Source organism: Chrysochloris asiatica, unplaced genomic scaffold, assembly GCF_000296735.1.
Source record: "Chrysochloris asiatica unplaced genomic scaffold, ChrAsi1.0 scaffold00269, whole genome shotgun sequence".
Classification (NCBI taxonomy): domain Eukaryota; kingdom Metazoa; phylum Chordata; class Mammalia; order Afrosoricida; family Chrysochloridae; genus Chrysochloris; species Chrysochloris asiatica.
The window spans coordinates 1343647-1356406 of record NW_006408787.1 but is presented as its reverse complement, the minus strand read 5'-3'; the positions used below and the strand labels follow the sequence as shown (position 1 = coordinate 1356406).

Below are 12760 nucleotides of genomic sequence, written 5' to 3'. Positions count from 1 at the left end.
GAAGTTCATTTTCATTCAATTCCATTTTTCCATAAACTTTTTTAAGTCTCCTCACACACAAACATGTTAATACACAGTAAAAAGAACTTGAAATATACATACATCAAAATATAATTACTCCTCAAGAGATGGGGGAAGAAGTCCAAGGATCCATCATTAAGATATTAAATTTTAAGAAGAAGAATGAATTCATGTATTACTGAGTAGATAGACATAGAAGCCCTGGTGGCTCAGTTGTTAAAGTGCTTAGTTGATAACCAGAAAGTTGATGGTTCCAATCCATCAACCAATGTGCAGATGAAAGAAGCGACAGTCTGATTCCATAGTGACTTAGACCCTTGGAAAGCTATGGGCCAGTTCTAGTATACCACACAGGTTTACGATAACTCAAAATTAACTTAACTGACTACAGTTTTGGTTTGGTACATGAAAAGGGTTCTCATTCTTAGGCCTCACTGCTAACTTAAAGTTCAGTTTTTCAAACCCACCAGCCACTCTAACTGAGAAAGGTGTGGCAGTGTGCTTTCCTAAAGATTTACAGCCTTGGAAACCCTATAGGACAAAGTGGCTCTACAAAGGAAGAGTAGAACTGAGTCAAAATCAACTCAATGGCAACAGGTTCATTGGGTTTGTGGTGGGATAATGCACTGGATGGAAAGGTCGATTGGAACTGCAAGGTCAGCAGTTCAAATTCACCAGCTGCTCCTCAGAAACCTTATATAGGGTTGCATGAGTTGGAACTGACTCAATAGCATTTAACAACAACAACCTGAAAGTCTCTAATTCTCAGGCTTAGTAAAATGCCCCATTTCTGCATTTCTCTATAGTTTCTGTACAAATCCAATAGGGCACTCAGCTCACCATCCATCATAAAGACTGGTCTTCTTGGACTTCATCACGTACAATATAAAAACTGTCTTTCTTCTCGGCATGTCAATCATTACTACAGTGTCTGCCATGTTGTATGCAATGTTTATTGAACACGTATCCTGAAACTCTCAAGCAATTACGTTATTCAAGGAAAAGAATCATTGGGCTACTTTTAAAAGGTCACTAGCCAGAAAATTTCTTTTAAATGTAGACTTTTGAAAAACAATTTGGTATAGTTATTAAAAAGCTTGACAGAGTTAAAATGGTCTAATTATAAACTGAACTCCTTATGACAGACTGTAATCTCTGACACGATTGTTAATCATCATTTTCCTCAACTATAATACATGGAAGAGAATATTTTGTTCTTAGATCCACAGGGAAGATTAAAAGGAAATGTGTATATATTAATTAGCACAGTACCTGATACTACTAGGAATAGCTGGGTGGCACAAACAGTTAAGCATTCAACTACGAGCTGAAAGGTTGTACGTTCAAATCCACCCAGTTATGTCTTGGAAGACAGACCTGGTAATTTGCTACTAAGGGTCACAGACTTTGAGACCCTATGGAGTCATTCTTTCTACACACGGGGCTGCCAAGAACTGGCACTGACTTGATGGCAACTGACAATAACAACAGTACTGCTATTTATACTCAAATGCATCTGATGGCACATAACAACAGATTTTTCACTATCAGGAAGTCCTAATAAAACTTTGAAAATGTCTACCTAACTTCTAAAGGAGCCCTGAGAGCATAGTGGATTACAAGCTAACCAAAAGGTCAACAATTCAAATCTGCCAGCCACTTAGCAGGAGAAAGACAACACTTTCTGTTCTTGTAAAGATCCAAGCCTTGGAAACCCTATGTTGTTGTTGTTAAGTGGCATCTAATCAATTCCAACCCATAGTGACCCAGTATAGGGTTTCCAAGGAGCAGCTGGTGAGTTTGAACCACCGATGTTGCAGTTCAAACGACTTTGCAGTCTGACGCATTAGCCCACAGCGCCACACTAGGACTCCTGGAAATCCTATACAGGGGTGCTATTCTCTGGTAGTGTAGTGGTTACGAATCGGGCTGCTAACCTCAAGGTTAGCAGTTCGAAACTACCAGCGGTTCCACTGGAGAAAGATGAGGCATTCTGCTCCTATAAATATTTACAGCCTCGGATACCCTGTGCAGGTCACTATGAGTCGGAACCGACTCCAAGGTACTTAACAACAACAACATTATGTGTCAGAACTGACTCATGGCACAAAACCACCACCACCTAACTTCTAAGGAGCTCTGGTAACATAATGGGTTATGAGTTGGACTTCTAAGTGCAAGGTAAGTAGTTCAAATCTACCAGATGTTCCGTGGAAGGGTTTCTGCTCCTATAAAGAGTTACAGGCTTGGAAACCCTAAGCAGGTTTGCTATGAGTCAGAAACAATTCCATGGCACGTAACTACTACCACCTAACTTCTAGCAAATAACAAATCCAGAAAGTCTACCTAATGTGAGTTATGAAACTAATAATTTGAAGTTTCCCAGGTCTGTGTAAGTAAAAGGAAAAAAAAAGAAGAAAGCTGCAATTAATTTAGCACAGTGACTTCCATACTGATACACTCTAATTATTCACTTTTAACCTTCATTGAAATAATTAAGGTTTTAATAATCTTACTCCACAGAGTCTTCATATTCAGTTTATATACATTATTAAACTGTATACCACGATTCTTTTGAGGCATGCATTAACTATCTAAGTTATTAATTAATATGCCAGAAGTGTTCAATGATGCTCCTAACAGTTAACTGGCTAAGGAATCTTTTCTGAAAACATAACCAAGAAGTTTACACTGAAGTTCACAGGAAGCTTTGGATAAAGATCTATAGTTAATTTGTTTGAAACTACTATTTATTTTGAGTTGCTATCTTTAATATTTTTTTGAAACCACTGAGCATTTATATTTAGCCTCATAACCCATTACAACGTTATTATAAAATGAGTACATCTTATATCAGACAACCAAATGCATAGTCTAATTTTGCAAATAATTTTTTCGGCATCTAGTATATTCTAGACTGTAAGAGGACAATATAAAAAGTTGTTCCCAACATCAAAAGCATCATAAAAACAAGAAATCTGTAGGAGTAAAGAAAATTCAAGGAGCAGCTGGTGAGTTTGAAACATCAACCTAGTGGTCCAAACAGACCTTGCAGTCCAGAGCATTAACCCACAATTGTTGTTGTTGTTGTTGTTGTTGTTAAGTGCCGTCGAGTCGGTTCCGACCCATAGCGACCCTGTACAGGGTTTCCGAGGGTGTAAATCTTTACGGGAGTAGAAAGCCTCATCTTTCTCCCGCGGAGCGGCTGGTAGTTTCGAACCGCTGACCTTAAGGTTCGCAGCCCGATTCGTAACCACTACGCTACCAGAGCTCCTTAATTAGTTTCCTTAAAATATGTATGTTCTTTCTTTAATCCACTGATATTAAGCAAATTCAATCACCCCAAAATTTAAGCTTATTATGGATAGGTAGAAAGGCAAATAGACAGACGGGTATGTGTGAGAGTGCAACATTTTCTTTTAGCCAATTACTTCCTCTGCAAGACAACACATCTGCTCCAAAACAAATCAAAGCAAAACCACCTGTAAACTCATTGCAGCACATTATCTGTGCTTTCTCTATAATTTTGTATCACAATACATGAGGGGTAAAGTGAGCCAAGAATGGGGCCTAGTCAATCAACAACAGCTGTAGAGGTAATTGACTCTTAATTATTCTTCCACAGTTGTAAAAAGTTATTTGAACAAAGAAATATTTATCAAAAATTATTTGCAGTGATTCTTTTTCCTCAGCCCCTTAAAATCGTTCTCCCAGCCCAAATCGGATGTAGATGATTTTTTCTGCAGCAGGAACTGAGAGAATTAAACACAATTCTTCCTTTGTGTGGTATTCAAGACAAAAGCCATTCTATAAGGGGGAAAATAGTAAATCTAACAAAAAAAACAGTTATTCATTTAATTAAGGAACAGAAACTTTCAATTATTGTAACATAGCTCACCTGTTCATTTTTGCATAGCCACACGCTGTTTCCACGTAACACAGTGAAGATTTTGGATTTATAGCCTCTCAATTCAAGATAGCCACATTTCTCAGGTACAACAACTGCTTGAGACTGTGAGGTAAGGGACTGCAATTTCAGTGCATTTAACAAGATGCTGATCCAGTCATTTCGCTCTTCTGTAAATGAAGACAGGAGAAATGCATAAATCCATCTCTATATAAGTTATATACAGAAGACGACAGCACAGAATTGGGCAGTGTTTTATTCTCTTATACACAGGGTTGCTAGGAGTTGGAACCAACTCGATGTAATCTAACAGCAGCATACAGATACATAAATATAAACAAATCATTCACAGATGCTTTCCCACAATGATAAATATAAATACTATTGTGTTGTTGTGGTTAAGTGTGGTCAAATCACTTCTGACTCATAATGATCCTATATAGGGTTTCCAAAGCATGGCTGGTGGGTTCAAACTACCGAGTTTGTGGTTAGCAGTCTGGTGCTTTTCCTACTGTACTACACCAAAACAAGCAAGGAAAAATAGCTCATGTCTGTAAGGGAAAAGAACAGCACTACACCTAAGTAGTCCTAAATCGGCAACATAGGTTTCACCTGAGAACTTGTAAGAAATGAAAAATCTCAGGTGCCACACCAGAACTGGCAATAATGACCTGCATTTTAGGAAGATCCTCCTGGGTTTCTATACATGGGTATTTACCATTGCTACAAATACATTCATGAATGTGTGGAGCATCCAGGAGGCAAAATTATGAAAACTTTTAGAAATCACTAAACACCTAGAGGCAACAAGTTGTTGGGCCTAGGGACTTCGAACCATAATCTCATGGGACATCATGGTCAACTGGCATAACACAGTCCCCCAAACAGCAAAGTTATTGGTATGAGAACTAAGGTGCATTTGATCCAAGTCATGGTATTTTCAATCACTTCACATGCATGTGAAAGTTAAACAATGAATAAGGACGACTGTAAAAGAATGGATGAATTTGAATTATGGTGTTTGAGAAGAACATCGAAAATACTATGGAATGCCAGAAGAACAAATAAATCTGTCTTGGAATAGGTGCAGCCAGAATGCTCCTTGTAAGCCAAGATACAAGACCTCATCTCTCATACTTCGAAAATGTTAAGAGGGATCAGTCCCTGGAAAAGGACATCATGTTTCAAAAAATGGAGAGTCAGCAAAAAACAGTAAGAGCCCCTATGAGATAAATTTACACAGTGGCGGCAGCAATAGGTTCAAATGTAACAACTGTGAGAAGAGCATGGGACCAGCTAGTGTTTCCTTCTGTGTGCGAAGGTTTGCTCTGAGTTAGAACTAACCAGGTGGCACCTAATAACAACAACAGTCCCCAAAGACTATGTTTTACAACCTACTTTGGAGAGTAGCACCTGGGATCTTAAAAGAGCATGAATGACCATCTTAAGTGCAACTATGGGTCCTCTCCATGTACAGAATAAAGAGGAGTGATGAAAACTGAAGATGCTTGGAATCAATTAGTCCAGTGAACTAAAGAAACACATGACCATCAGTTTCCATGAATGAGTCTGAGACCAGAAGAACTAGATGGTGCCCAGCTACCACTACCAACTGCTCTGAACGGGATCACATTAGAAGGTCCCAGATAAGGTGGGAGAAATGTGGAACAAAACAAAAAAATATTTTTAAAAACGGCCAGGTTTACTTGGTCAGAAAGAGATTGGGGGAACTGGGAACTTAAGATGATGGTACTCAGCCACCATTCATCATCTGGACCTTAACTGACCTTCTTGGTCCAATTTTCAGCCAAGTAGTGGTAGATAAGGATGGGGGGTGAGGGTGGGGAAGACAATAATACAACAACCATGGAATGGCCAAACATTCAAGATCAAAAGGGCAACATTTCCCTAATGACAGCATTCAAAAAGGATAGGAAGGCAGGCAGAATAGAAATAACCACAGGGAGGAAGAAGGATAGCTGCTGATACACGAAGAGACAAAAATTGAGAGAAAACCAAGTGTATGGTTTGTTCATTGTAAGACTGATAATCTGTTCTGTAAATTTGCACTCAATTCACAATTAAAAGTTTCAAAAAAGAGAAGATCCTTACGTGGTTTGAATGCATGTTAATATGTGAGAAATACTCAGATTATTCATGAAACGGATTTCTTAATAAAAGTGATATTGGTGGTGGTGGTGGTGGGTGTGTGCTACTGACTTGGTTCCATCTCATAGGAACCCTGTATAGGGTTTCTGAGGCTGTAAATCCTTATGGGAGCAGAAACCTTCATCTTTCTCCTGTGGAGCCACTGGTAGTTTCAAACTACTGACCTTGCGGTTAGCAGCCTAACTCATAACCCACTACACTAGCCGGGCTTTTAAAAAGTGATATTACTCCTCATCAATTAAAAAATTGTACTTGGTAAAACAGTTACTTAAATGCTGCAAAAATATGACTTTCAAGTTTATATTACTTGACACCTACACTACCTTAAGGAGCTCTGGTAGCGTAGTGGTTACGAATCGGGCTGCGAACCTTAAGGCCAGCAGTTCGAAACTACCACCTGTTCCGCAGGAGAAAGATGAGGCTTTCTGCTCCCGTAAAGATTTACAGCCTCGGAAACCCCGTACAGGGTCGCTATGGGTCGGAAACGACTCGACGGCACTTAACAACAACGACAACCGTACTTGAAGTGTATGCCTTTATAGCCACTTACCCATTCCTCTCTCACTACAGCGACTAACAACAGCACGCTATCTGGTAACACCTGATTCTCATTCCACAGGCATTAATTGTCCTTTAACACGGACAGCAGACTGTGTTCTAGAATATGACTGTAATCAAGTCCCCAAATAACTGTAAGTCCATCTGAGCTGTAAGTCACATTAGATTGTTTGTTAGATGTTATCAAATCAAATCCAATTCATAGTGACATTGTATAGATTTTCAGAGACTGTAAATCTTGTTGGGAGCAAAAAGCCTTATCTTTCTCATAAGGAGCAGCTGGCGTGTTTGAATTGCCAACCTTGTGGTTAACAGAGCACAGTACAAATGCCATACAAATGATACCAAATGATATGTAAGTCAAGTGAATCGAACGAAGTAAGTTATTTGATGAAGGTGATTATTGAATTTCAGGAGAATCAAATGTTTTAGCTGGCAACTATTCTTGGCACCATCAAAAAAGGGTATCTGTGCTAGTTCTTCAAAAGACAACATGAGTTTAGAAGTCAGGAAAGCAGGAATAGGATCCTAAGGATAAAGAAATGCAAAAACAAAGGGAAGAAAAAGGGTTCATAGGAATGGGCAACTCAGACATTGGCTACCTAAAATGGGGACAAGGAGGGCTATGAAAACACGAAGTGGCTGGCTTACAAGTATTCAAGAGGGAGTTTAGTTTAAGAGTGTGGGGGGGATAGTCCCCATTGAATAGTTTTCAACTTGTCTAGATGGGTCTGGTGAAAGGAGATTGGGATAACTCTTATGATTCAAACTTATCATGATTAATTGTGATTGTCACAACTCTAAAGGTGGAAGCTTTGTAACATAAGTGGGGGGAGTAGTTAATCTTACATTCTAGGAACAAAGGACCTTAGGACCATCAATAAAGAAAAACATGAGGAGAATGTGGGACCCTAACCAGAGAGGCAGCAACACCAGAGATGGAGCCAGAGATGATGACGTGGAGACAGAGGGCAGCTGACTCTAGACCCATGGAAGGAAAATGGATATGTACTGGCTGCCAGGAGGCAGGCTTGCAGAATGTGCCCTTTGATTGGTTAAATGATTATATATTCCTGAGTGTTTTTGTGAACATACCCCCTCCCCTGAATAAAGAGGGAATAGTAGCAAATACTGTTGAATGATGATGCATGAAGGGCACTGTAATCATTGTAATAAAATGAAATATGATTGGATGAGTGCAAAACTGATGTTCTCCCATGTAAACTATCACTCAATTCACAATATAAGCTGTAAAAAAAAATTTTTTTAAAGCAAGACGACTATATATTCAGCATTTAACTTGTATATGTGTATATTTTTTATTTTTCTTTCAAAAAATAATGGGAAATGTGGCTAAAGAATCTACACTGAGTAATTTTGTTTTTATTATGATTTTAACAAGGAAGGGACAAGTTTAGGATAATGGCAGGTAGACTAACCTCTTCTGAAATCTTGGACATCAGGAATAATGTAATAAAAAAACCCCAAACATCTCCACATTGTAAGTCTTTATCTAGCTTTTTAACCACTATAACAAACAAAGAGCCTACACTGAAATTTTCTAGTAATCAAAAGCTTTTTAAAGTAATCAAAAGCTTCATTCCTTCTATAACTTAGTTGTTTAAGAGCTTCAGGATCTGTTTTCAGTAAACATCGCACATCACCCGGCAGGCTCTCTAGTACTGCTGGACAAGGTGAGAAAACTCAGGTCTTGTATTGCAAGAAATGAAGTCAGTGAAGACCAGGCTTTCTGGTGAATGGTGAGCCCAGTGAAGTACTGGATTGATATAAATTTTCTAGACAAGTGCAGAAATGGGGCATCTAACTAAGCCTGAGAATTAAAGACTTCCCTATACCACCTGAAAAAAATAAGGAAACCTGTTGCTGTTGTGTCCATTTCGACTCAGTGGCCCTAAAGTGTAGACTAGAACGATCCAACAAGGTTTCCAAGACTATAAATCTTGAAAGCAGACTGCCACGCCTTTCTCCCTCTGAGTGCTTACGGTGTTCAAACCCATGTTTAGGTTAGCAGCAGAATGCTTTAGCCACTGCACTACCAAGTTTCCTTTCTGAATAAATCAAAAGGGAATTAAAATACAATGAAAATGGAAACAAAAGAACAAAGAAGGGTTAAAAAATGGCTGAGTCATTGAATGTATTTGACAGAATAAAATTTATTACTCAGAAAAGTAAATCAATCTGGAACCATGAACTGGCCACACAAAAAAGGTAAAAGATCTCATTTTATTAATAGAACTATCTCTGCTCATTCAATGTTTTTCATATAGTAATCCTGGTGTGGCACTGTTGGATAAGCACTGGACTGCTATCTACAAGGTTGGCAGCCCAAATTCACCAGCCACTCCTTAGAAACCCTATACAGAGTTACTGTGAGTCAGAATCAGGCACTAACAACAATGACAATATATTAATGGAGTATCCAATTTGTCATAGTAGTGGGTACATTTTTTATGTAAAAGAAGAAATCGACAAATCATGAGGTATAACTTTATCTAGCATTTGGAATGGGCACTAGCTTAAAAAAAAAAAAAAGGGACTGTCAAAGCAACAGGAGAAAGGGGGTAGAGAATATTTGTATCCCAAGTTGAATAGTGTTTCAAGAAGCAGAAAGTAAAAGTAAACACAGCTCAAGCTTTGGAAACTGGACAGGTTCTGAGATTCTTGTAAAACAGATCTGCTGAAAGTACCTTCATTGCGGATTGAAATAGGTCTCCTATCAGCCTTAATCACATTCAACCATAAATTCAAAGGTAGCTCATAATTATGAGTCTTCGTTTTTAATTATTTTAATTTTTGCTCACTTCCAAAACTACTAAAACGAGTTGGTTGGTATTTTAATGACCAAAGCAAAAGTACTTATTAAAAACTTATTTGACAATGTTTTACTGAATGATCTCATCCTACCTAGCAATGTGCTCATCCTACATATCAAAACAAAATATTGATCAAAATTCTTCAACATCATTACATATCATAAACTAAGATTGAAAATATTCAGGTAGCTAAGTGAATGTGAAAGGAGCTCTGGTAGCACTGTGGTTACGAATTGGGATGCTAACCTCACGGTCAGCAGTTCGAAACTACCACCTCTTCCATGGGAGAAAGATGAGGCTTTCTACTGTCGTAAAGATTTACAGCCTCAGAAACCCTGTGCAGAGTCACTATGAGTTGGAACCGACTCCACGGTACTTAACAGCAACAAGTGAATGTGAACATGCAGCAGCTATTCTACATGTCACAACTACATAAGCAAATCCAGATTGCACGATGATAATTTATTGCATTTTCAGTGACAGCAACAGACCTTCAATTTAACTTGGTTATTTCTACTTGTGAACATTAGTTTCACATACGATATTCTTGCCAAGTAAATGTTATGTGATTTTTTTATTTGTTTGTGTTAACCCTCACAAATCACAGAGTTTTTAATGTACGTAATAATTAAATGAACTGGGCCAAAGTGTCCATGGCTTTAGATTACCATTAGCATATGACTCAGTATCTCAGGTATTGACTGGAAACTGGCATTTGCATCTGCTGGAATTAAGCATGCTATGATTGCATCTCAACAAATGATTCCCTCAGAGCCTACAGGAATTATCTAGCTCCTGAGGGCCTCTTTCACTAATCGGAAGTAAACATTCATGAAACAGAACAGGGATTAATAGTAACATACAGTTTATTCTCAATGTCCCATGCCAATGGAGAGAAACAGATAATTGAAACAAATAAAACAGAGTACAAGTGTCACTTGTATTTGGCTGTACGTGTATCCATTCTTTAGCATGAAAATGCAATCTGATAAGTCATATTCCAAACTAAAGTGATAATTTCCACTTTGAAAAGTGTCTTGGGCATAGCTGGATAGTATGCAACCTTTTAACTGTGTTAACACCATGATATTTCTTCTTTCCAATAACAAGCATTTACTGTATGTCTATATTGATTTTGGAGACCTGGTATTCCAGTACGTTCAGCATTGAGCTTCTAACTGAAAGGTTGGTGGTTCAAACCCATTAGCCACTCCAAACAAGAAAGATAAGGCTATATGTTCCTTAGAAAGACATGCAGTCTCAAAAACACTAAAGAGCAGTTCTACTCTGTTCTAGGGAAACAGTATCAAGTGGAGTTGACTTCATAGCAATAGGCTTCAGGTTTTTCTGTCTACTGCACTTAGCACTGTACTAAGAACAAATCCTGTTGAGAATATACTCTGATCTAAACATGATTTTTCTGCAACTGTAGCACTGCAGGTTGGGAGAAGAGGAAAGGGGAATATAGAAAACAAAGTATAAAACTTAAAAGAGACACTTTCATTTCGTTTGTGAACAGGAACCATGCAAGGATGTCCTTTATCATCACTCTTAAATCATTACTGTGCTGGAAGTCTTTGGCACAAATATTTGGCAAGAAAGGGAAACTGTTGTTAAGTGCCATCAAGTCTGTCAGTACTGACTCACAGTGACCCTATGCACAACAGAACAAAACACTGCCTGGTCCTGGGCCAATTTCACTATCGTTGCCACGCTTGATCCCACTGTTACTGTCATTTTGCCAATCCATCTCGCTGGGGGTCTTCCTCTTTTGCTCCGACCCTCCACCTTACCAAACATGATATCCTTCTCCAGTGACTGGTCCCTCCTAAAAATGTGTCCAAAGTATGAGAGACAAAGTTTGGCCATCTTGGCCTACAAGGAGCACTCTGGCTGCACTTCTTCCAACACAAATTTGTTGCTTCTTCTGGCAGCCCATGGCACTTTCAATATTCTCCTCCAACACCATAACTCAAACACATCAATTCTTCTATGGTCTTCCTTATTCATGGTCCAGCTTTCATATGCATATGAGGTTACTGAAGATACAATGGCTTGGGTCAGGCACACCTTACTCCTCAAGCTGACATCTTTGCCCTTCAACACTTTCAGAAGGTCTTGTGGAGCAGATTTGCCTAATGCAATGCGTCCTTTGATTTCTTCACTGATGCTTTCATGAGTGTTAATAGTTGATCCAAGAAGAATGAAGTCTTTGACAACTTCAATCTTTTCTCCATTGATAAGAATGTTGTTTATTGGTCCAGTGGTGAGGATTTTTGTTTTCTTTATATTACGATGTGATCCATACTGAAGGCTGTGCTCTTGTTTTGACTATTAAGAACTCCATCTCAAGATCAATTTAAGCCACAAGGTTAGAAGTTCAAACTCACCAGCTTCTCCTAGGAAAGCTTACACTATGTCTATCCGACTCAATAGGACTTAACAACAACAAACTGGGAAAGAAGAAGTAAAACTCTATTTGCAGATGATATGACCCTATATATAGAAAGTCCCAAGGACTCAGCAAGAAAATTACTGAAACTAATTGACAGATTCAGAAAATTAGGAGGATACAAGATAAACATACAAAAATCAGTTGGATTTCATTCCACTAACAGCAAGATGGATTGGCAATATGGCAGCATCAATAGCTATGGATGGCTCTTTATAATAGCCATCCATAACATGAAAAACTTAGGAATAAATCTAGCTACAGAAACCAAAGACCAATACAAAGACAACAATACAGTTCTATTTGTTGTTGCTGTTAAGTGCCATCAAGTCAATTTCAACATGTAAAAAGGATCTTTGTATAGGGTTCCCAAAGAGTGGATGGTGGGTTTGAACTGCCTGCCTTCTGGTTAGCAACCCAGTGATTATTCTATAACACCACACTAGGAATTATACAAAAAACCCAAAAGAGACCTACATAGATGTCAGAATATGACATACTCATGGATAAGAAAATGTAACATGGCAAAAATATCAGTAAATACCTAAAGCAATCATTGATATAATGCAATTCCAATCAAGATTCCTGCATCATTCTTTAAAGAGATAGAAAAAACTAATCACCAGCTTAAAGATAAAAGATACCTGGTGTAGCCCTTAGGGTAAGCACTGTGCTGCTAACCACAAGAGGAGAGTGGTTCAAACCTACTAGTCACTTCTCAAAATCCCAATACAGGGTTGCTTTGAGTAAGAAATGGCCCTTCTTCTGTAGTTATTAACAATAACTACACTCTTCTGTAGTTATTAACAATAACTACAC

General features: G+C 38.4%; 1 protein-coding gene across 1 annotated transcript in view; it reads right to left on the bottom strand.

Moving 5' to 3' along the window:
• The window catches only part of ARAP2 (ArfGAP with RhoGAP domain, ankyrin repeat and PH domain 2), a 339747-nt gene that overhangs the window by 199555 nt on the left and 127432 nt on the right, over positions 1–12760 (bottom strand). Inside the window, exon 8 of the mRNA XM_006874336.1 lies at positions 3920–4098. Within this exon, the coding sequence (XP_006874398.1) occupies positions 3920–4098 (179 nt within the window). The remainder of the gene's footprint in view (positions 1–3919; positions 4099–12760) is intronic.